At 44.1% G+C, this 22140-nt stretch overlaps 2 protein-coding genes across 5 annotated transcripts in view; one reads left to right on the top strand and one right to left on the bottom strand.

Annotated features, from left to right (window-relative positions):
• Positions 1-22140, top strand: part of GABRB3 (gamma-aminobutyric acid type A receptor subunit beta3) — a 195188-nt gene that overhangs the window by 22296 nt on the left and 150752 nt on the right. The window lies entirely within an intron of this gene.
• Positions 1-22140, bottom strand: part of GABRA5 (gamma-aminobutyric acid type A receptor subunit alpha5) — a 58048-nt gene that overhangs the window by 30325 nt on the left and 5583 nt on the right. For all 3 annotated transcript variants that reach the window (XM_049834268.1, XM_049834266.1, XM_049834267.1), the window contains exons 3-5: positions 18166-18287; positions 16240-16307; positions 15906-16126 (exon numbers count right to left, since the gene is read on the bottom strand). In XM_049834268.1, the coding sequence (XP_049690225.1) occupies positions 15906-16126; positions 16240-16307; positions 18166-18287 (411 nt within the window). The remainder of the gene's footprint in view (positions 1-15905; positions 16127-16239; positions 16308-18165; positions 18288-22140) is intronic.

The following is a 22140-nucleotide window of genomic DNA, read 5'->3' as shown; positions in this document are numbered from 1 at the left end:
AGGGCTCTCCTGGAGGGCAGCCGGGTTCCTTACCAAACCGCTGCCTGGGGGGCAAAAATCCGCAAAGAAATCCACAACACCCTACTACCAGAATGCAAAAGTACCCTTTGCTATCACAACAGCCGCACGTAGCCATACTCCCCAGCTATATGTACTCGTGCTTCATATTAGCACACCAAAGTGAGTATTCTTGCTACAACTTCTATCCGAAGCGATTGTAAAGGGTAACAATCTGTCCGGGTACAGATGGCACAGCATTCAGCCAGTCCAATTCAATACAACACAATGATGCCTTGCCGGGGCACTCCAGCTACACTGACAATAAATTGGGGGAAACAGCTCCACTCTCTGCCAATGCACAGAAATTCTGGAGCTTTACCAATAGCTGGAAATGGCAAAATAAGCACAGAGAAATGCAATAATATCGTTGGCTAGAGATCGTATCATGAAGATGAGCTGGGAAACAGAGAGGGAAAAAGGCAAACTGCAAACAGTAATAGAAAATGTAAAGATGATACACCATATAAAGCAAAATAAAAAAAAAATCCAGTACAGAACAGAGATAATGTATCATTTGGTAAGGACAGACAGGAAGTCTACAATATAGAAAAGAAATTACTGAGGCCTGAGATACCTGCCCTTAGGCAAAACCGTTCTTGGACTTTATTTTTGTAAAAGAAATTTTAAAATCACTAAAATACAGAGTTGTCTGCAGTGGAGAGTGCCCTTGGGCACCAAAGCCAGCAAAGCCACAGTCACTGAGAGTGCTACATGGATGAATTTAACAAGCTGGTTCTAGTAGCATCCTGCCCAGAACTTGCATCCTTTTCATAAAAATCACTCTTATGTGTACTTGAAAGCAAGGCTGCTGTACCTCCAATGTATCAATATATTTTCTGTACTAAGTATTGCAAGTCTAATTTTCTTGATAAATTCAGAAACCTTGCTCCAAGTGCGGTAAGAAAGCTGGTGTGTTTTACTGCAGTCCATCTCCTGTCTCTTTGTCTACCAACAGTTCAAGTATGTTGTTTCAAAGGCTGCAGCTTGACATTTTAATACACATACTTGTCATCTGCAAACATCAACGGAGGGGATCTCTATATCCATCTTAGCAAGACAGCAGCTGTGGAATCAGGAAGTGAAAAAAGATTCAATGCAGAATTATGAATAAGACCTTCTGCTTCATATGATTGTCCTATGAATTGTATCCTGCTGCCTGCATCTCTGGAAATAACCCTTGGGTGTAATGAGGAAGGCTGTAGACATTCCTCAACTGTAAATGTGGAAGTGAAGATGAGATGCAGAGACTGTGACCTAGCAGAATTTAATTAAGTCCCTCCAGAAATTATTTTTGCCTGTCTTAAATGAAAGGATAGCACATAAGGCTGGAGGGCACCTGGCTGCCGCTACCTGTCTCAGAAGCCGCAAAGACCCTGGTGGTGCCAGGGTTACTCCTGTGCCCCCTCTGAACTCCTTATCCAGCAAAAGGTGGCATATCCCTTAAAATGATGGTGCCCGGTGCAGTCTTCTGGGTCTAGCCCGGGGGTAGGGAGAACCAAGTTAGGCATCTGCAAAGGTCTTGGGTACAGTCTTTCCTTTCATTAACATGAATTCTTCGGATGAAGAAGTTCCTTTTGCTCGTTATCAATGATATCTGGATGCTTCTTTCCTTTCCCTATGCCTCCATCCTAGGGCCACTCCTAGTCTGGCCATCTTGAACAAATGAACTAGCTATACCTATTTGTTACATACTATTCTTAAAAAGTATGTAGTTGAGCCTATTAGGTAATTTTAAAATGCTCAGTGAACCCTCTCCTAGCTACCTCTTACAAAGTGTGCATTACCCGAGGTTTGTGAAGCATCTTGCACTGGGCAACGCAACAGAAAACTTGACTGTGGGTTCTGATACACCGCATAAATGTCACCACCCTGAATTTTTGCAGAGCGCTCTGTGCCTGACAGGAGCTGTTCTTCATTACCGTGTGAGGACCTGAAAAACAGTCACTAAATTGACTCCTGGTTCAAAGAGACTGGATTTTCTACTGCGTACAGAAAAAAAAGCAGCACAGCAGCCATCTCTTACACTCTGGGGGCTGGAAGCATGGGTCACTGCATACAGATTTGCTCCTAGGTGCAGAGTACAAACTGTATGTTCAGATCCTAGCTCCAGGAGTCACAAAGAAATCGGTATCTGGGTCTGCTCCTTCAAATATCACATGGGGTGATATTTGCACACTTTGGCTTCTAACGTTGTGTTAAAGCTTAGGTACCCTTTGCATACCCTAGTTTACACAGCTGATTATAACAAAATTACTCCCAGTTTGCATCTGTTGACAGAAGAGAAAGGAGGCCTTGGCATGCATATATGAAACAGCCTTTGCCTAATCCTTTTAATATGGTCACTCCAGAACGATCTTGCTGTGCTCACTCCAGCACAGTTATCTGAGCTACAGACAGTGTCCAAACCAGGAATTCTCTGTCACAGCACAACCACTGCTCAAACTGCTGTTCTTTCCAACAGAAGCATGTAAAATCTTCCCTCCTCCACCATCATTCTGTCTTAATAAAAGCCCTATGGGATTAGTTTCACTCAAACAGAGTTTTTGACAAGATTATAAGTGGCTGTTAAAGGCCCTTTACAATGGGAGGATGAAACTCTGATTTTATTGAAGCTAATGGTAAAATTCTCCCTGACTTCAATGGGGCAGGTATTCACACAAAATATCTAACAAACGCTGGTTACAGCTGCTGATTTATTAACAACAAAATTTCACTTTCATAATGCCCCAAATGTAAATCAACCAGCAAAACGCTACAGCATACCATAACCATCTAAAAAAAAAAAGTTAGGTCTACAAATTATTTCACTGATCATCCATAATGGTACAAGAAAATTTCATCAGAGCTTCACTATGTATAGCCTTTACTTTAAGAACATGAAGTGATTACTGATGTTCTGTTTCAACAAAATATAGACACATAAGTGAATACCCAGCTAAGAAAAGCACAATTCAAGCAGCAAGTCTTCTTCACTCCAGAAAAGTCACCTTCAACCATTTCCACTGGAGAATTAAGTAAGATGATGCTTTTAAGAGGTCGTTGCTTTTTAACAGGTGAGGGGAGAAGGAGGTGTTAAAGTCAAGGATTTGGCAAAGAAATCAGTGTTGGTATTTGGTAGCCAGACATCCACCGCAAGTGTGCTTCAAGGAGAGCACAAGGCACTCGGTCCCACAAGAACCTGTTTTAGGGTGCTGCAGGGACCTCCCCGCTGTTCCCATGATTTCCCTCAATGCAAGGAGCATCTGCTCCTGCTTGTGGGAAAAAAGGTGGGAGACCGAGCAAAGCTATCCTCTCTCTACTACCCTGGAAGAGTAGAAAACACTTTCTGGAGCATTTATTATCTGCAGCTGCCAGGCAGGAGGTAAGGGCAGTCACCTGCCCAGGGAGCCAACAGAGAGCCACAGCAACTTGCTTTTTCTTATCAGCTACTAGCTTTAGGATGGAAACAAATTAAAATAGAGAGCTTTAGAAGGAGAGGGGAGCAGAAAGGCAGAGTCACCAGCGGTTGTTGGGAGAAGTTAACTCAAGGTAAGTGTTGAATAACAAGAGTCAGTGATGAAGGGGACACAAGGAAAGTTTTGTTGGCTCTGAGGTATTGGACCCAGAGAGATATGAAGCTCTTCTGCCTGTTTGCCCGAATCCCCAAACCAGCTCCATCTTCTTAGTTGTTTATTTCTGTGCACTGCCCTTGCTCCTGATTAAAGGGAGCATTTTAATGCTGTGCTTTGGCCCTACCTGTGCTGGCAACCAGTACCCACTGTGGGGCTCAGGCCAGAACGGGCACAGAAGAGCCAAAGTACCCTTCCCAGCACGAGGCCAGCCATCACCATTTTCCTTACAAAAAGGCAAAATGCTTGCTTGAAACTCATCTCAAACCTATCTCAACATCTCCCCAACGTGCCAAAAAAAAAGTTAAGTGGATCCAGCCTTACCTGAGCCATACCCCACCCCAAGGGGCTGGCTGGCTCCCAGCAAAGGGAGACTTTGGGGTCGGGTCAGACCCTTCTCAGGAGCCAACTCCAGGAGAAGCTTCCCTGGGTATCTGCTCCGACAGGACCTCGGCAGAACAATTTAAGCGGCATCTCCAGTACGCACTCTTGCACACTCATGCGGATAAGAGAATAACGGAGAGTTGCTGGTTTGGTCTGGTTTTTTTTAAACTGTGAACACATTGTTAGGTTTGTGAAATTACTCATTTAGCCTTCACTCAGGACACAACTATTGACCCGTTCTCCCACTGTAATGTCTTGGGAACGCTTCTATAACCAAACTATTATTCCTTTCAAAGGGTTTTAAAGCAAGACTTGTTTCAGGCCCCAACACAGTAAGTGTGTAGTCCAGGGAACCGTTGTCTCCCTATGTTCCTTAAGTAATGCAACGTGTGCTGATATGAACATACATAGACACACACAGTCATATATATATATATATATATATATGTAAAGACCTTTTTTGGTTCTGAAGCACTTCCCATACAGTCCTAACAAACCCTGTTGATGGTGGCGATAGCGGGTTACCTAACACAGCACAGAAGTGTTAGGGTGTGGATACACATTCAGTCATGGTATCAACAGCCTAAGTCTCACCCTGAAACCTGTCCCTGGCTGGGTGACTGTCTGCAGCCTGGCTGAGGGGAGAGAAGAGATTATTCTCGGTAACTCAAACACTGCCTTGCTCGAGAATCTCCATCACTGTGTTGGATAAGAGGCCAAAATACAGACTCAAGGCCTTGTTCTGCACCTCTGCGTGGGATGTGGAAGTAGTTCACTGCTGCTTACTTATAATGCCAGTTGTACACTTGTTTCCTTGGGATCCACCACACAAACTGAACATGGAATAGAAATTAAAGCTAGGAGCTGGAGTGAGATGGTCTGCAGAAATTTCTGTTAGCCCATTGTTCCTTCATAACCACTCTGCCAAGAATACTACCCTTTCCCAAGTTTCCGGTGATGCTGAGATGTGTTATCTTTTATATGACACTGAAATGTGCTTCAAAAATGCCACAGGGAAGGGGCTATGGAAGACTAAGAGCTCCAGTTACTGATGTTTTTGTGAGCTGTGAATACATAATTCAGATGCATGGTGTACTTGACAGCAAAACTCTCATTTTAAGCAAACCAAATCCTTAGCATAGCTTATGTTGAAGTGAGAAAACAAGACTTTAACTGCCTAGATTAACTGTGCTGAAGAGTAGGTTAACCTGAGCTGATCTGAGGTGGACAGGATTGATCTCAAAAGCTGCACCACCACAGGAACGACCTCTCTGCATTTGGAGTACCTTGGCATACCCAGAGCACACTCTTAGATGGGGGCAGAAGGGATGTTCAGCCTCTAGACAGGAAGAACTGAGAAAGGCAATGAAATAACCAATAGGACACTTAAACTTTCTGATCTTTGATAGGGATTTGGGGGGCTACAGAAAGAATCACATTACCAGATCCTGGAAAAAGTTTATAGTAAATACCTTTCATTCTACAGTATTTCCATTATATGGATAAAAGCAATGGATGGAGCACTGAGTTTATGCTCATTCATATTTGCCATGCAAGGTGTCTAATCAAGTCCATGAGCAAGGTAAAACTTGCTGGAAGAAGCTTTATTTTTTATCAGGCTAACTGGTGCAGTAAAAAACCCAAGCTTTTTGGCAGTCAACTCCTTCTTTAGGTTCTCTGCCTACAAACCTCACTTTCCTAAAGAAACTTTAGATGAATACGGCTATGCAGCTATGAATGCTATAGCACAATATCGCACCCATCTGCTTGACAGTTTTACTTAACCTCTCCAAGGTTTCTTTCCTTGCTGGTCCCAACTCTTCTTGACACCCCCCACGAGGAAGGCCTTCAAATCTCTCCTCTGCAGTAGCTTCTATTTTTACTGAATTCTTCAATTAAAAAACAAAAATCTAACTAGTACTAGCAATGCTAAGAAGCTGATGCAGTTGTTGATGCAGGCAAAATGAGAAACAACATCTCAACCAGTCCATACATCATTATGCTATGCCACACATTTCCCTGAGTCTGACATGCTACATGTTTTGCCTATGATTTCCCCATCAGCATGACCCTGTGGTGGCATGTTCAACTACATGCTAACTGCAATAAATACAATTGTTCTTGCAGTGCTGTGTAAGACTGAACTGTGGGCTTCTCTTTGGCTCTCAGGAGAGGTCCATTCCAGCTACTGGCAGACCTAGCTGGTGAAGGCAATGTCCGTGCCACCCGACCGCACAGGGGGTTATCCAACCCTTGCTTTCAGTGGGGGAAAACCCAAGTACACAAGGAAGAAGGGAGCACAGAAAACTCTGGCAGGCATCCTAGGCGACGGAGGCTAAGGAGTGTGATGGACACAGCACAGTGCACCAGGTCTCCAGTTTTGATACCACCCGTTAGATGACTTGATCAGTGCAGGTTTTCTGACTGGCCAGAGGGGGTTTTGTTCCTCTGTTTCTGGCTGTCAGTATGGCACCCATTCCGCCCTCCTTGGATGAGGATCACCTGGCTGCAAAGCCATTCTATTCCTTCCTCCCAGTTCATACAACCTTTATGTTTGTATGGACAGGCACAAAACCACATGCAGTATTTCCTATAGAGAAATATGAGCTGGATTTAGAAGGTAATCAGGGGCAGAGGGGACCAGATAGGCAGTACCAGGCCATTTGGGCTCTCTTATGTCTAGACGGGGATGCACAAACATGGGAGGGTAGGTAGGAGGGATTATGATCTGGAAACCGTAAATACAGAGCTGAAACCCTTGGTTATTTTCCACAATTCAGACAGACTATCTAGAGCTCAAAAACATCACACCACAGTCTCCTCTCAGCAACTCGCATTTAATCACAGCCTCTTCTTATTCACCTCACATTTCTATGTCCACCTCCCAGGTCACCTCTCATCAAGATCTCCTGCCTTTTGTGTAACTTCAACGCTCCTCCACACCTCTGTGTGAAAGGGGCATGCATCAAGCAATTGACGATATGCTCTTTCACAGGAAAACGTGCACATGCCTATTTGTATTTACCCCTGTTGGTACACGGAGGAGGTTGTTTAGCCATCCAAGCAGGACATTATTATCTGGTATTTTTGCCTTGCTTCTGAAATGCTACATGCTCCTGATCAATACAGCCACAAAGTGCCAGGTAAAGGGGCAGGCTGTGGGTGCTCGCTGCTCCAGGGAAAGAGCCCTTTGATCCCTCAGTTGTTTCACACTGTGAAGTCATTAAACAGGCCTCAATTTACCATCTGTTTGCTATTTATACCACCGCCAGCACTAGCATCTGCTACAGCATAAGCACCTGTTTGCTATAGTGCAACCTGAGAGAAGGAAGGGCTGAATCTCCTAGTGACATTTGACTGTCCCCATGCTAAACCATGTTCAACAATGTACTTGGCTCCTTCTCGCCACCCAGACTTCCCCAGGACAAAGACGCAGTTATGCAGCTGGATGGGAGCTCCCGGTTCCTATCAAGATCAGTGGGGTACTATTTCCCCCAGGGCAGGGACCCCCGTGCCCTTGTGTGCAAACAGGGATGACAGAGCTGTGCCTACACCTCAGTGACAGGTCAACTCCGTGACACCTTCAGAAGAGACAGAAAAGCAAAAGCAGGTGGAAAGGGTGAGATATATATTCTACCACTGGACTGAGCAAGCCTAGAGATAGAGTTTAATTGATGCTGAAATCAGTCTGCGTAACTGATGTTTTTAAGATGCATGGTTAATGGCAGAAACATAGCAGGTATTTATTATTTTGACAAAGGAGGTTTTGCTAATTTTCCTTATCTTTCAGCTGAATTTCCAAGTCAAAACACAGTACTGTTTTTACATGGACAGGGCACATGAGTGCATTAGTCACTGAAGAGATGACTGTGGAGCAATGAGACAACCTTATGAAGTCTGACCGAGCCATTAAAATAATCCAGGGTTTTATCATCCCTTCTGGTCCCAAAGTTTCCTGGCCCAAATTCCTGACAGAAGTATGCAAAGGGAAGGCCAGCCTTGCTTGCAGAAATTCTTCCTAGGATTTTATACTGTATATAGTGCTTATAACAGACACAAGCTCCGGATTTTAGCTAGAGCCTGGTGAAGATGACCTGCTTCATCATTTAGAGCAACCAGATAGAAATAACAGTTTGGAATTTTTTGAGGGATAGGAATGACTGTAAGATACAGATTTGTGTATGTGGTTTCAGGAAATTTAAATTTAACAGTAGAAAATGGAGTAAGTCAGGCTAAACATCAATATAAGATAAGCTAACATAATCCCTCTTAAAAAGTAACTGAGGTCTTCAAAGGCAACATCTTAAGACTTCTACAGAACAGACCAAACAAAAGACTAGAAACAGGCACTGCCAGCGGACTACTTATTTAAATGAAAACCCATGTGCATTTTTTTCATTTGCAACATCACACCAAGGCACGTTCCTGCAGAAAGGCTGAAGAAGCCAAGTAGAAAGGAATGGAATGAGACAATGAAGACTATTCCTACCCATGCCCATTGCACAACTTTACTCAGCTATATATGTTGGTATTTTGGTTTGATGAAGCCTTCAGGGAAGGGCAAATTACCAAGAGCTTCCTTCAGGGTAACTGTGGTATAACACGATCCAGGATTAATTTCTCACTCCACCATAATAGGTTCATCTGATCAGACATTTCTGAAGCATCTTAGACGAGGCCCTTCCTGTCTTCTTTTCTGAAGTGGCTTGGAGCCACTCTCCAGCCTCCCTAAGCCCTTTATTCCTCACACACATGCTTTTCCTCCCTGACTACTTCAGATATCTATATCCCAACCTGCAGTACCTTCTAGTTATTCCTGAGTGACCACCATCAGTACCAAGTATCCTGCTCCCCAAAACCCTTCTACCCTCACTTCCTGCAAAACCCTATCTCACCTAAGCCCTCAAATGCATCTTCCTGATCCTCCACTCCTGACTCAGCCACAGGTACCCGTCACCCCCCAGCAGCTAGCTGGCCTGTGGCATCCTTTGCTAGACACCCCTTTCCTCACCAACATCCTACGGGCTCTTCCCTTCACCTAAACGAGCGAAGGCAGGATTGCTATTTATTGGGGTTTCTTGAGCTCCTCCTAAGGTGCACTATATTCCCTCCTACACCCACCTAGACAAAAGTGGAGGACTGAACCCAAGTTAAGTGCGCTCACACGTGCTACGCTTGCACAACCTTGGGCTTTACGTTGCATGGAGAGGAAACTGTGCAAGTCCTCCTCAGCACAGCTACAGGACCCGCTGCTGGCCAGAACATCCCATAGCTTTAGGCAGCTGGCACGCTACCAATCTCCAGGCTACAGGAGGATAGGGGTGGGAAACACCAATGGAAATAAGAAAGTAGGATGGGACTCGTGACTAAACGTAGACCTCAGTAGTAACAGTAGTTACCCTATGCTCCTTTTTCTGCCACTGTGAAAAAACCAGGAACCCCCGAAAGTGTGAGTGGAGAGAAATAAGCATATTTCATACTAAAGTAGATATCTGAAATAATGCAGACAACTAACTCCTTAAGAAAGTCTCTCCCCTGCACTAGGAGCAATTCTGAGCCAAGAGGCTCAGCTGCAGCCATCAATGTTACAGATGAGTAAAATTAACTGAGGTGAATCCACCCATCCTGCCCAGTGCACTCCACCACAGCCTATTTTAGATTGCTCATTGGCAGTCTGATATTTCAGCACAAACATAAATGTGCTTCAGGGGACAGTATTTCCGATTAGGCAGATGAAGTTTTTAATTTCAGTTTAAGTGAAATGACTAGGGAGTTCACTCTAATGTTATCCTCCCCTGGTAATAAAAAAAGGTAGCATAGCCATAACAATTCTTAAGGATCTACCAGGTACTTCTGAAGTCCCCAGCTGCAGCAGCTGGGACCTGTCTGCAGATTTGGGCAAAGACAGAGTCACCAACGCAGCTGTGATTTCCTGGGGGTGCTCGGGAGGTACCCATCAGGGCAGTGCTTCCCTCCGGTTTCTCTTCAGTCACCCCAATCCCTCCATGCACACCTGGGACATGAGGTCGGCCCTCCTGGTTCGTCCTTATAAAGCAGGGGGAGCACAAGGGAATTTGGCAGAAATTGTACCAGCTAACCCCAAGGGAAAGTTGGGTCTGCTTCTGTGCTTAGCACAGACCTGGAACTAAAGTTGAACCTTTTGTAACCCCTCAAATTCCAGGCAAGCATCTCCCTCATCCAGGGATGGGCTGGTTCTGGTTTGGGTTTTGTCTTTTAATCAATTCTGCCCTTGCTGTGCAAGTTCCTTTCTCTGTGATAGAGATCTCTGCAGGGCTCTGCCCACTTTTCTTACCAGCAGAACAGGCTATTGTCATGTGCTCTGCATAGGGACTGTATTTGGGCAGGTCATAATTGCCCATTTTGAATGTGTTACACCACAGACGACTCTGATGCCTTTCTCCTCCTGTGGGTAGCTCCAGTCATGGATTTTTCAAAACAACAAATCTCGGTTTCTTGAAGGACAACTTTTGAGAAATGGGCCAATGTGCAGTCAAAGCAGAGAGATGGGAACCGATAGATAGGCTTGGTGTTAAAACAAGAATCCTGCTGCTATCCTCGGGGAAGGGCCCTTCACTTCATATATCCCTATTTTCTCTCGCTCTGTCAAAATCTGAATTGATGAAAAGCAGATGAGAGTCCTTGCCACCACGGCAGATTTTCATCACTCTGCAAGATTCAGCCCAATGTGAAGAAATTCTTTTTTTCTTCCAGCTTCAGGCAGTTTGAAGCTTGAATATGAAAGAAAGGGCAGCAAGTCTAACACAGGGAAAGGGCATGCATATTTGTATGGCTTGATAGCTCCTAATTAGCTTTATAATATTTATACAATGCCCAAAAGCATTGACAGATCCCTTTCTGTAAATATAAATGGATGCATAAATGAAATCTTCCCTTTGAAATAAGAACAACATATTCAAATTGAACAGAAATGTTCCCATCTGGACAGCTGGCTGATTGAAAACTAAGGGTTCATTTTAAAGTGTAGATTTGCTGGTTACTCCTCGCTCAGGGCCATGCAAGCAAACCCGCATCTGGGAAATGCCGACTTCTGGCAAAGTCAGCACTTGAGAACCCACACATTTTTCATGGAGTAATTTTCATAGAATCACAGAATGGTTTGGGTTGGAAGGGACTTTCAAAGATCACCTAGTTCCAGCCCCCCTGCCATGGGCAGGGACACCTTCCACTAGACCAGGTTGCTCCAAGCCCCATCCAGCCTGGCCTTGAACACTGCCAGGGATGGGGCATCCACAGCCTCTCTGGGCAACCTGCTCCAGTGCCTCACCACCCTCACAGGGAAGAATTTCTTCCTTTAACCTAAATCCACCCTCTTTCAGTTTAAAGCTGTTACCCCTTGTCCTAATTTTCCCTTAAAAACACCAAGCAAATGAAACCTGACTTTCCTAATGGAAATCTTGAAAGCAGCACTGTATTTTCCAGTCACCACGTTTTATAATCAATAGCTCTACAGCATAAAATGGTTAGCTTGCTAATCAAGCGCTTCATAGAAGAGCAGATTTTGTGCTAACATGCATCCAGGCCATGTACACTTGCACATACAATTTTGACTCTCAGTGCTAATGTAAAACAATATTTTCAGCCTAGATAAGCCTGTGTATTTGCTACAGAAGAGCAAGCAGCGTGTTTATGCTGCCATCAAGTGGATAGCCATCCTACCCAGTGTTGAATTTCAAATATCTTTCAGGAGCGGTAAAGATAACTGTATTTCAGGGCTGCACTAAAAATTTTGGAGTTTCTTAACACCTTACTGACAAACGTTTGCAGTCTCCAGCTGATAAATTATGCATTTGCAGATTAAGGGGACAGTTTAAACTGTAAACACTCTTGGGATTGCTGGCAACCTTCAGTCTTCATAATAACATGGGAAAAATCTGTTTGTACGCTCTTCAGATAGGTGACCATGGCACATTTAAAATCTCAAATTGGATCAGATGCCGGGCAGTCCTAGTAGTAGCAAAAGGGGTTTGGGGTCCTTTCAAAATGACAGTGAGAATGGGCCTCTAAGGAGCCTAGCTCTTGGGATGACAGCAAAAGATTTTTAATATCTACAAGATGATAAAAAATCATTAAAAAATGCATAGGAGCTGCTGGCGAAAAGTTAATTTATGGTCCAAAAGTTTAGCTCTAGTCAGCATGCTCTACTTCATAGGATTTCTGGCTTCTTCGCAGCTTTTTTCCTGGCATTCTACAGTAAAGTTTATCAAAGCTTCTGCCTGTATAGCCAATTCCCACTGAGTGAAAAAATGCAGCTCAGTGAGACTTGCTGGTTGTCTTCTTAGCCTGAAAATGTTGCTTAAATCACTGTCTCCATTTTTCAGAACAGTTTCATGGAGTAAATGAATTTTATGCTTTTTACAACATTTATTTCTCAGATAAGATAAACTAAATATCTTTTAAGCTTTTAAAGGGAAAGAATCAAATTTTTGCCTGCATTTACAAAGCTATTTTCTATACAGATTAATGAAATATGAAGCTTATTTGCTAGTGCTTTTTTACCACGGTGCTCTTACTAAAAATAAATAAATAAATAAAATCATTAAAAAGTGTAGACACGAACAATACTCCCCTCTAGGGGCAGAAACAGAATTTGCAACATTCAATTCAGCAGTGTATTTGATAAATATAATAAATAAAATAAAACAAATAGGGCCTACCAAATCAAAGACAACCAGAATTATTAAGTCATTCCCTGCAGAGAATCCTACTGCTTATGAAATCTGTCTAAAGAGCATGTTGTGTTACTGTATTCATGCAGAAGTGTTTTAATACTACATGTATACAGAAGCCCATTTATCTGATATCCCTAGCAACATATATCCCATCAAGTTCTAACCTAGACAACACATCATCAAATGCAATATGCAAAAACCACATTTTCCGTTATAAGTAAACACATGTATGATGAAAACATATGTACTGACAAGTGCTAAAGCCAGAAGTTTGCTCAGCTGATCATTTTTGGTATATTTGGAAGTCAAATAAGATGGAAGGTCAGCATGGGCTCGGCTGCTTTCCTCCTCTTTGTTCAAGCAGCCAGACGCAAGGTTGCAGAAGCAATTCAGGCATCTCCGTCAATGACAGAGGGTCCAATCCTCCCCGCACGGATCACTCCTACGTACAGTCTGGGAAGCTCGCAATTCCTCCTTGGAAACGAGGGGAATGCAGAGCTGACAGAGGGTTGTCTCCACATCCCCAGATCCTGAGAACTGAGTAAGCGTGATGGGAGCTACAGGAGACGGGGCTCAAGCCCCGGCTAAGACCCAGTACCTTCAACCAGTGCACCACTGCCGAGACAAGCAGCTCTCCCCTCAAAAAGCCCAGCACTGCCAATCTTCTCTGAAAGCCATGCTAGGCAGAGCTGCCGAGATGCTACCTTTGTCAGGACGTGCAAAGGCAGCTGTAGGGGCTGGCTGCACGTCACAGCCACCTCTGCACAGGTTGGGGTGGGATCCTCAAGCCACCTCGCGGCAGAGCATCGCTCATGCTGCTGAAATGCCCATCACGGAAAAACTGCTGTCCCTAAAGTACCACAGCTCCATACACATTACAAAAGCAGTCTCCTGACTTGTGTTTAAACAGAATAGCATAGACACTCCTTTATTTTTAAAGTTATTACTTGCAATAGTGGAAGGCAAGCTATTTAAAAAGCTTTGCGCTCCATTTCTTATCACATACACCATGGTTAGTGGGAATTTATTTCCACACGCATGCACACCCACACACAATACTCTACCAAAAAAAAAAAAAAAAAGTTATGTAGCATGTTTTTTAGGTTACAAAAGCATTCTGTGTCAAGTCTGTAGCCTACAAAAACATCAATCCCAAAGAGCTTTCCCCCCCGTGGAAACCAGGAGAAATGGGATTGAGTGGGACGATGAGAAAGTCTGAGTCAAACCCAGATTTTTCTCCAGCTGCATATGCTGAGCAGGGCACTGTCTTTTCCTTAATATACCTATGGCCTGTGGCATGTAATGTGACAGTATTCTGCCAGGGTCACAGGAGAGGCAAAGTAACTCGGATTCAGTGGCGAGCTCCCCCAGGTCTCGCTCACCCAGGTCCTGCTGCTCTGCCTCAGGTGGCTCAGCTCATTGACTCACGAATCAGTGCTTCACCGCATTTCTTTAACACTGCAAAACCCAGCGCTTGCACAGAAACAGCATGCCAGCTGCAAATCTGCTACAAAATGTAATGTTTTCCTCCAGGCTGACTGCGAGCCTGATCTGGACTTTACTTACACAAGTAATTTAAACAGGTAATTGGGAATTGCCTCTGCAGCAGTCTCTGGAGTGGTACTAGTACAGTCCTAGCAGCGGTGAGACTGATTTTAAGGCCAGCGTTACAAATATTTTTGTGAAAATAAGTTTCTCTCATAGTTATTCTGACATTTATTTAAGTGTGTATGTGTATCCTCACATTGTTTCAGTTTATTATTGCAGAGATCACTAACTTGGGGCTAGTAAGAACAGCAACACACATAATAGAAGAGAAAATGAGGGGGTTTTTTCCTTCTTTTAAACATGACCTCTATCACGTCTAAGCCTTTTCAGTGCCAGTGCAGTTACAACTGTGATGGTCTAAAGCTGCAAGGACTTACATAAGGATACCTTACTTCTCCTACATCTCTTTTCCTTTCAGAAGAAAGGATTTAAGACTAGGGCCAGAATAAATAAATAAATAAAACAAGTCAAAAACACCTGAAGTAAAATCTGGGAAGCTCCAGGTGCCTGCGTACGAAAGCATAATCCCCTTGAGCCCCAATGAGTCTTAACCACTGGGCACCGGGAGCGAGCTCGGGGCTCGCCCTCCCAGTATGCGGCACTGGGTGGCTGCTGGCTCTGCTCAGCTCCCCCCTCCCCTCATTGCGGGCTGCCTGCTGAAAACACGGGCATCTCAGCACCTCACTTCAGGCTCCCAAGCACTTTGCTGGGTCTCAGGCACCACTCTGGGCTCATATGTGAAAAGCTTAGAATAACACTGTCTTGCTTGGTAGGTTTTTTCTTTCATCTCTTTTCCAAGTGTTGTCCGTATGACTACGCTGTTGGAGAAAACCCTGTTGAAGATAGATGGCAGTCTTAATTACTACAGGCTAATTACCTTTAATGAGCAAATTGCCGTACACCAATGTGGGATTTGGCCTGAGAAGAATTTCAGACAATCCTCCAACAACAATGATATTATATTTTCTATCTAGGTTATGCAATGATGAAGCTTGACAGTATCCTCTAATCAGATGAGGAGCATGACCCTGAAGATCTGAGACACCAATTTGCTTCTCTGCCAATATAATGTGCCAGTTTTATTTTCAGGAAAGTACTTGCTAAAGCAGCTTCACAGTGCTGGTAGCTTATTTCATTTATCCCTATGATGATTTGCCTTTTAGCATTGTTAGTGAAATAAAAGGAAAAAAAAAAAAATAAAAGCTCCCAGGGTTCAAGATGCACTGCCCCAGAACAAGATCTCAGTTTCTGGCCTTGGAGGCAGTTCTCCTGCAATCAGCACTGCAGCTGCAAATACAAACAGTGAGAGAGAACAGATCTTCATAAATAAGCTGGACTGAATCATCAAATCTGTTGAGAATATGCCTTCCATTTAATCAAAGGAAATATTTAAGCACTAGCAGTATTCAGAAGCTACAAATTAATTGGTACTCGTAGGCAGCGATTATGTTTTCCATTTTTCTTGATATTCACATAAATATGTGTGAAAGATTGGTTCCCGGCTCTGCTAGGAGTGGGGGAAGTGATGTTCCCCACAAGTATTTGCAGAGCTAGCTGGGAATCAGCATCAGAAGAAATCGATCCCACTTATTACCTCATAGTATACAGCAGAGTGCCGTCATCCTCCAGGCGCAGAAGTTTGTTTGGGGTTGTCATGTTGTGAGCAATAGACTTCTTGCCATTATGGAAAAAAGTGTCCGGGGTCCAAATCTTGCTGGCGAGCAGGTTGTTAAGAGGGAGGCGTTGCATAGGTCCTTTGAATCGCAGCCTTTCATCTTTCCAGCTTTGTCGGAAAAAAACGTCAATCGTGTATTCCTGGCACAAAGAAACAGTCGAGGTATTGCAGGATCTGAATAGAAGCGATGGTTCCAAAAATTACTTTAGTGAAGTAAATATAATGGAGTTGGCAGCCACACGCTCAAACTTACCATTTCTGTGTCTGACACAGGACCAAAACTGGTAACATAGATGTCTGTTTTCACCTGAGTTATTCTCTCTGTAATAAATATAGGCTCTGCATTAGTAATTGCTTTAAGATGCAAATATGTGCTTGTGATGCATTTCTCAATTAACAATTTCTGAATCACTCAAAAATCCCCAAAAGCTTGACATTAAGAAGATGTTTGTGGAGGAATTTCATCCGTGATCAAATGCAGTTGTTGACCTTTGGGAGCCCAGGCTCTCTTCTTATAAGCAGTGGAAAGAAACAAGCCCTCCAAGGATGCAATTCCTCTGACCGACAGGTTTTGATCATAGATCACAGAATTACAGAATGGTTTGGGCTGGAAGGGACCTTAAAGATGACCTAGTTCCAGCCCCCCTGCCATGGGCAGGGACACCTTCCACCAGACCAGGTTGCTCCAAGCCCCATCCAGCCTGGCCTTGAACACTGCCAGGGATGGGGCATCCACAGCCTCTCTGGGTAACCTGTTCCAGTGCCTCACCACCCTCACAGGGAAGAATTTCTTCCTTATATCTAATCGAAATCCACCCTCTTTCAGTTTAAAGCCATTACCCCTTTTCCTATCACTACAGGCCCTTGTAAAATGAAGTCCCTCCCCATTTTTCCTGCAGGCCCCCCCTTTAGGTTCTGGAAGGCTGCTCTAAGGTCTCCCTGGAGCCTTCCCTTCTCCAGGCTGAACAACCCCAACTCTCTCAGCATTTCTTCACAGGAGAGGTGCTCCAGCCCCCTGATCATCTTCATGGCCCTCCTCTGGACCCGCTCAAGCAGGTCCGAGTCTTTCTCATGCTCAGAGCCCCAGAGCTGAATGCAGTACTCACACGAGTAGAGTAGAGGGATAGAATCCCCTCTCTCAGCCTGCTGGCCACACTTCTTTTGATGCAGCCTAGGAGGGGATTGGCTTTCTGGCTGTAAGCACACATTGCTGGCACACATTCCATACCTACTATAGGATGAGATGAAGTGTATCTTGGAAGGACATATTCCCCTCCACTGGCTTGGGTGATCTGCCCAATTTCAGACATCTATATTATAGATGTCCGAAGTTAGGTGAAATTAATTCTACCCTCAAGACTCTAAGTCCTTCTGGCATCTTTTCAAATCCAGGACTAATTTAATTTAAGGGCAGAAATTTCAGAAGTTTGTTACATAAGATAGGAGCATCGAGCCCTATTTTCAAGCATCTCTGTGTAAAGTGAGAGAAGAAGGAGAGAAAGGGATGAAAGCAATGTGTTGGTCTCCCAAGACGAAGGGGTGGGGGTAGCCAGATAAAAAAGGGCCAGGAAGAAACATAACAGATGGTTTACACATGGGTAGAAGATGAGAGAAATCTGGGGGATTTCTGGAGCTGAAGGAGGGCTCAACAAGGTTAGGATGGCAAGCAACTATTCACATGTTGTGGTTTTAAAATAGCTGCTGTAGAGGTTATCAAAATGACGTATCAATACAGATTTGCTGTAGCTGTCTAAAAGTGGATGGTTTGGGGATCTGTTTTTAACAGAGATTTTTGTCACCAGCATAATTTTATACATGCTGACCAGTGAAGGAACCTTGCAGCAACCTGCTAGCACCCTGTCTCGCTCACCTTAGGAAGTACCAGAATGAAAAAAAACACAAACCAGACTGTACTCAATTACAGAAAAAATGCATCACATAAGCTCTCCTAACCCAACCTCAAATGACCTCAATGACTGAAAGAAGACGACTTTCCGTGATATTTGTATTGTGCCCCGTTTGCCAGGAGACAAATCTACTTTCTGGGCTTCGTTTAGCTAATGAAACACAACTCCTTCATCAAGGCCCATGCCGAGAGCAGGTACCCATTTGGGAGGGCATCATGTAGGCGATGGTCCCGCATAGCAGGGGTCCGGCCACAGCAAATGAGTTATCCTACCTCCGAGTCCCGGGCGCAGTCGGTTGTCGTAGCCGTCCAGCAGACCATCCAAGATCCTGGTGAATATAGTGATGTTATCATTGGCGTCCTCTTTTCCCGATGCTGTTGGCGTTTGCGAGAAGCTGTTTTATGCAAATGGAAAGAAACACATCAAAAGGTGTGCTGGCCTCAAGGGGCTTCAAGTCTCAAGCGAACTTTGTGACGGAGCCTCCGAGCCTCTGCCCCCTCCTGCCGCTCCAGCTGAGAGGCACAGGGAGCTGCAGCGTTTTCCCCACTGCTATAAGCAATCATAAATAGCTCTCCCTGGAGGAGGAGGACCCAAGGAAGGACCCATGCCATGGAGGTACAACCTTGGGGTGCTGGACGGGGGACACCCGAGCCCACTGACCCTCTTGCCATAATAGACAGGGAGATCCCAGTCCCCTGCGCTGCCCTGCCCCACCTCAGCCCCACCATTTCCCCAGCGCTGGCAAGTCACCGTCCCCTGCAGGGAGCAAGGTCAGCTCCCAGGGCCAGCCAAAGCCGTTACTGGTTTTTCCCCAGATTAGCTCTCCAGTCTTTGGGAACTGCACCAGCTGGCAGGGGAGCTGCACGGGTTTGCCTGGGGACACTCCTTCAAGTCCGCCTCAATGTACTCTTTAATCCTTACATGCCAAACAGCTGCTAATTTCCACAGTTTCTGTAATTTTTTGTGAGAACAAAGAATGAACTCTAACCTTATTTGAGAATAAGGAACTCCCATTGAATTCAAAAATCCCACCCGAGATCACTGGGGTATCTGAAAAAACATGCTGCAGTACAGAAAAAACAGTTCTTCACTCCTCCTCTCTCTTTTGCATAAATTAGTCCTCCCTTGTAGTATGCAAATAACAGCAATGTGTAGTGGGCCTCATTCTATATCATTTGGGCCAGATCTGGTTTTATTCTGAACTCTTTTTTATTTCATCATTTAATCCATGGCTCAGGCCTAGGAAGCTGCTCACAGCACAACTGTAACAGCTGTAAGTCCATTTGATTTTCATTTAATGATGCTTAGGAGAATCCCCTGCCTACTAATGCCTTTGCATACCTAAAGAACAGCCACAGAAGTTTATCCATAAGCATGCTTCACCTGCAGCAAGCAATGAGCACCTCTTAAGACAGCAAGTTTGCTCACATTCAGTGCTTATTCAAGTTTCAGTCTCTGCTGAAATCGCCAACAAATGCTCCAGCTGCAACAGGGCCCATGGCCCCACTAGGAACCGTACCTTGCCTCATGCACCCTGCCAGCAGACAGGAATCACTTACACTCCAACAACCTGAACTCGATGTGAGCCAGTCACTCAGAGATAATAAAATTTAAAAAATCCATGTTTATTTACTACCAGTCCCCAGGGAAATAAATCAGTAAATAAAGAGAGAACCTCAAAGCATCCCTCTGAACAGCTTGCCTTGCAGAATGCTAGTAACATATGCTTTAGGCTTACCTAACAGAACAGGATTTATACAAAGAAAGACAAGGGACCTCAACCTGGTATTACACCAGTGGGACCTTGCTGACACCCACGTAAAGGGTCTGGAAGTTTTAGTGACTTGAGCCCTGGCTCAGGATGAGCTGCTGGCCCCTCACAGACATGGGGACCCCCAGTCCTGCGCCGGTTCCCCTTACAGCTTGTGTGCTTCTGCGGGAAAAACAACAATTGCAAAGCCTCTCAGAAAAGGGTAGCGGTGGGAGCACAGGTCCAATTCCCAGGAACGCCGAAGCACACGCAAACACCCGGCCGAGGAGGCTCCTCGCGTTCCGAGTGCCGTCAGCACTGCCACGACCCTCAACAAGCTCAACACCGGCGAGCCCAGGGCCACCACGGAGCTCCCCTTCGCTGCAGGCAGAGGCGTAGCCGCAAATCTCGCCCAGTTTCAGGCCATCCCAGCTCTCTGTGGTCAGAAGACCAAATTAATTGCTGTGACCACAACCTCTAGAGAGTAACTGAGGCAGACGATGTGGCAGACATGTTTGACTGTAATGAGAGACAGTTAATCCAGCAGATGCAACTGATTACAGAAACGTTAGACACCCTTGCATGCTGGACCATTCAAGACAAAAGACTGTATACTTTTTTGTCAATCGTAGTCAAAGGAATTCACCATGTAAAGGTGAATATTTACAAGCAGCAGCCTAACAAATACAAGCAGGAGACAGAAGTTACAGAAGTTACAGAGGCTCTTCATATGCAGCAACCGTAACTAATGCTTTGGTAAAATCCTGGAACACTATTTTAAACTTTTCTCATTTATTCTAGCTTCCTTTTTTCATAAGAAAGAGATATGCATCATGCTGTCCGCCTGCTTCACCGTATCAATGTACGAACCCGTTTTCATTTTCCAATGCATCTGACAAAGAAGCGGAGAGATCAAACTTCATTTCATTCCTACAAGTTTCATGAGAAGCAGTGACTAGACAAGGGGAGAGCGGTCTAAATTAGTGCCTCATTAAGTAAAAATGTGAGGTCAGCAGTCATCTATTCCCTTTGGCTCGCTGACTGGGCCAGTCAGCATGCATGTAGTTCAGAAACAGCCTCAGCAAAACCAGCCCACCTCCTCTCTGCTAATTAAGAGATATGGAGGAGACTTGCAGGGTGATTAGGAAAGATCCTGGGAGAAAAGGACCGCAGAGGTAAAACGTAGATGTTGCAATGGGAGATGAGAACAAGGGATGCCAAACACAGAGCTGGGATTATTGCAAAGGTACGGTGCTGGGGGCACAGGACACAAAGCTTCACTAGTTTCTCTGCTCTTGAAAAAGCTTGTTATTTTTAGTGCTTATGGCTGAATTCAAAGCCAATTGAACTCAGAGGGAAGACTTCCATTGAACTATTTTTATGGGGATGGGACAAATATACTTAGTTCTCATAACTGCTTCTCTGAACCTAACAAGAGTAATTGATGCTGCTTCCTTCCATCTCAGCTATGTACATCTTTCACAAGAATAGTATACACACCTCAAATACCAAAATACTTTTGTATCTCCACAAGAAAAGCTAATTAAGAGATGAAAAAGATAGAGAAACAACTAGGGTGAAGATTCATAAAAAGTCTGCACTTCATCTGCAAAACTGCAATCCAATTTAGATTTGGCAGGTCGCTTCACCCGAAAAAGGCAGCATCTGATACTGAATTTTGGCGAAATGTCAGTATTATGTGAAGTTGCATTTGTAGATGGATCACTGTTTGCCATTAATGCAAATGTTACTTTTTCTTTCACAGAAAAGTTAGCATTTCATTTCTATTTTTGAGATTGCTGGTGAAATACGCATTTTGGAGTGAGTGCTGAGGTTGTCTTTTATGACGTAAGACCTTTAAACCATACTTGCAAAGTTACATGCATATATGAGATACTATAGCTCTATGAATAGAGAACAAACAGGTGAGATCCTAAATAAAATATTTCCACACAGCTAAAGATTAGGTTTTATCAACATATTAGTAGGTAAGCACATTCTTGCCTTTCTGCAACCAAAAATGCTTTCGTAGCAGACAAAGAACCTTAGGAAAATGCTAAGAAAATTCAAAGATAATTACATTTAAAGCTCATTATTGAGCATAAACTAAACCAACCAGGAATACTTCTCATCACATCTATTTAATACTGCAATTTCAGGGTGACTGAAAAAATCAGAAGCCACAGAAGAGACCCATCTGTGTAAAAAGTAATAACTCTGAGGATGATCAGCTACCTCTTCTGATGAGTTCACAGTTTACCATTTTAAACATCACTGCCTTTTTTGCCATCTAATCAAAATCATGACAGGTACTATTCATCTTAGTTGTAATAAGAGGAAAACATATGGTAGATATGTCATGATTTTCCCAAAACTTCGGGAGGGTGGGGGGGCGTGGGGAAGAGACACTGGAAAAATAACTGAAGAGTATTTTGCTATTGAAAGTTGTATTTTTCTCTCTCTCTCTCAGGAGTAGAGTTTCCAATAACTTGCTTTA

The sequence above is a fragment of the Accipiter gentilis genome, chromosome 31 (assembly GCF_929443795.1).
Source record: "Accipiter gentilis chromosome 31, bAccGen1.1, whole genome shotgun sequence".
In the NCBI taxonomy this organism is placed as follows: domain Eukaryota; kingdom Metazoa; phylum Chordata; class Aves; order Accipitriformes; family Accipitridae; genus Astur; species Astur gentilis.
This window is presented reverse-complemented; position numbering and strand designations above follow the sequence as displayed.